The sequence below is a fragment of the Elephantulus edwardii genome, unplaced genomic scaffold (genome assembly GCF_000299155.1).
Source record: "Elephantulus edwardii isolate Elephantulus edwardi_28Jun2011 unplaced genomic scaffold, EleEdw1.0 scaffold00032, whole genome shotgun sequence".
NCBI lineage: Eukaryota > Metazoa > Chordata > Mammalia > Macroscelidea > Macroscelididae > Elephantulus > Elephantulus edwardii.
The window spans coordinates 3,324,342-3,327,092 of record NW_006399782.1 but is presented as its reverse complement, the minus strand read 5'-3'; the positions used below and the strand labels follow the sequence as shown (position 1 = coordinate 3,327,092).

General features: G+C 44.5%; 1 protein-coding gene across 1 annotated transcript in view; it reads left to right on the top strand.

The window, feature by feature from the left end:
• The first annotated feature begins 422 nt into the window (after window positions 1-422).
• Window positions 423-2,751, top strand: part of KIAA0226 (KIAA0226 ortholog) — a 118,025-nt gene continuing 115,696 nt past the window's right edge. The window contains exon 1 of the mRNA XM_006884205.1: window positions 423-670. Within this exon, the coding sequence (XP_006884267.1) occupies window positions 606-670 (65 nt within the window). The 5' untranslated portion in view covers window positions 423-605. The remainder of the gene's footprint in view (window positions 671-2,751) is intronic.

Here is a 2,751-nt window from a genome sequence, read left to right as displayed (position 1 = left end):
ACTCACATTCATCGTTGAAAATTCTGCCGTGACTGAGCCTCCGCCTGGGGGTTTCCCCTCCCGCTCTTCCCTTATGATCCCATAGCAACCAGTGCTCTTAGCTTTCTGAGCTTTTAAGTGCCTAACCGACCTAAATGAGGTTAGTTGTAATTGAATTAAAACGTACGTTATTTTCTAGCTTAGACCTCTGACCAAATCCTTTTTCTCGAATGACGTGTAACAAGGTGATTGCACTGCCACACGGATTCCAGATACCAGTGCTCAGAGAGGTTCTCCTGACCTCCATTCCCAACAGGTTACCGCCCGCAGCGCCTCTCCCTGACAACGAAGCCCCGGATTGGCGGGAGCGGTGCATGTCGGGAGCCGCTGGGCCTTCGAAGGGCTTGCCGGTAATTGTAGTTCTGACAGCCGGAAGTGGGGGTGGCAGGAACAGAAACCGCAGCTGAGGCAGCAGTCAGTGCCACCGCCGTCACCCGGCTTTAGTGCATCACCCGGTGCTCATCCGCTGTGGGTGTTTCCTTCGTATCTGGAGGCTTCCGAGAGCCCTGAGGTCCGAAGTGTCAGTGTCGCCTCTCCTCTGCGAAGAGGCAGCCTTGCAGTCCCCTATGCGGCCCGAGGGCGCGGGAATGGAGCTCGGCGGCTGCGAGGAGCGCCTGCTGGAGGAGAGCAGGTGGGTGGGGAGGTGTCAGGACGGATGTATTCGCCAGAGCCAAAGGGGGTTGGAAGAGGTCGGGAGTCTAGGGGAGAAGTGCTGGGCGGCACAGACCTGAGGATGATTGCTTTGGGTGATTTGTGCTTTGGGTGATTTGTTTGGCAAGAATTTCTGTAAGGAAGGAGGAGCCGTGGGTGGGTAGGACAAGGGAGTGGGCTTAGTGAGGGTGACGTTGGGTGGATAGGACTTGAGCATATACGGAGCCAGAAATTGGTGAAGCTCAGATCCATGGCTGCTAGAGAAGGGGTGGATACTCTGATTGTGATAGAAGACTGAGGTGCAGTAATGAGTTGCTATAGGCCTGTATATCGAGACTAGGTTGGTGCCCCGATGGAGACTTGCAATGACAGCAAAGTTGCATCAATGTTAAGAGAGTGATGTAAATTTCAGGGAACAAAGATTAGACAACCGGGGAGGGTTTGAAAGAAGCTAAATGTAAGTAGGGATGCGTGTTGGTGAAAAATCCGGAGGACTTGTGGATGAAAGTGGGCGATTGTAATGACAGTGAGGGTATGTGGTAGTGGGGGCCTGCTAATGAGGCTAAAATTGTGCTCAAACCTTTTACCAGTGTTGGATCCCTGTCAGAGTGTGGCAGGAAATTTTTGTCATTTCCTTTTCATCTTCAAATCCTGAACTCATTCCCCACAATGCAGACTAAGCAATGTGACATTTATAGGAAACTGTTGCCAGAAAAAGCACCCTCGTGGTGCAGAGCTTTAATGCTCAGCTGCTAACTCCAAGGTGAGCATTTGGAAAACATCAGTGGTTCTTCAGGAGAAAGATGTAGCAGTCGGCTTCCATAAAGATTGACAGTCTTGGGAGCCTCATGGGACAGTTCTACCCTTTCCTGTATGGTGTGACTGAAATGGACTCTGTTTTGAATTGCCAGAAAGTGTTTACCTTCTTAAAAATGAAAAGTTAAGATTTTTTAAATGGACTTTTTTTTTTTTTTAAAAAAAAAAACAAAACAAACCCACACCTCTAATTCACAAATTGTGAATTGTACTTTGGAGAGACTTCTCATATTTAGGGTTTGTTTAATTAGTAACTCTGGTCTTACTTTCTTTTAACAGTATGGAGTGGTAATAAAATATAGAGCAGAAATGTTGCTGAAGAGAATTAACCTTGGCTATCAAAAACAGTTTCAGAGATAGTGATGGTTTAAGAACAGCTGTGCCCCAAAGACTGGAGGATAAATATTTACCTTTGAGAAAATGTCAACAAAGGAAAATTAATGAGAGGTTTTGCCTGAATGAAATGATGGCTGTTTGTAAGGGTACACCTTATTTGTAGGTACAGAAAACTTATGCAAAATCTAGACTGATAAAACTTTTTGGAGCGGTTACCTAAGATCTATTAATGATTTGCGCTAAGTGAAATGGAACATCTTACTTCCCTTTTCCAGCTTTCAATTTCTGCTTATGTATACATTTGCTGTTTCTTCTTTCTCCAGATGTCTGAAATGCTTCATGTAAAAGGCCCCATGTAAAGTCTAAAGAAATTTTTGTATTATGATTTCCCTCCACAAGGTCATATGGGAAAGTCTTAGTTAGAAATTAAAATTCAGAAATTTTCCCTACCTTGAGAGAGCTCTGGTGACCTAGTGGCAAGAAGCTGTGCTGTAATCCCAAAGGCACATGGTTTGAATCCATCAGATGCTGTGCTGGAGAAGGAGGGGCAATCTCCTCCTATGCCAATAGGATCCCACTCAGTGGTATACAACAAGAAAAAAGTAAAATTTCCCTACCGAGCTGGACATCTGCCTGAGTAGGTTCTTCTTCTTATGAAACATTTAGTTGTGCTTTCAATGAAAGTATACAGTGGAAATTAGTTTTCCATTTAGTAGTTGATGCACAGGTGTCTCGTGGCATTGGTAGCCATCCCTGCACTATATCAGCACCATCCTTATTCTGTCTTGAGTTCCCGGTTTTCATATGTTCAGCTAGTTCTTTATTTAATATATTTAGCAAGCACTATTTTAAGACCTCATATTTTTATTTACTGAATCCTTTGAGTAACTTAATTTTTATTTAAACATT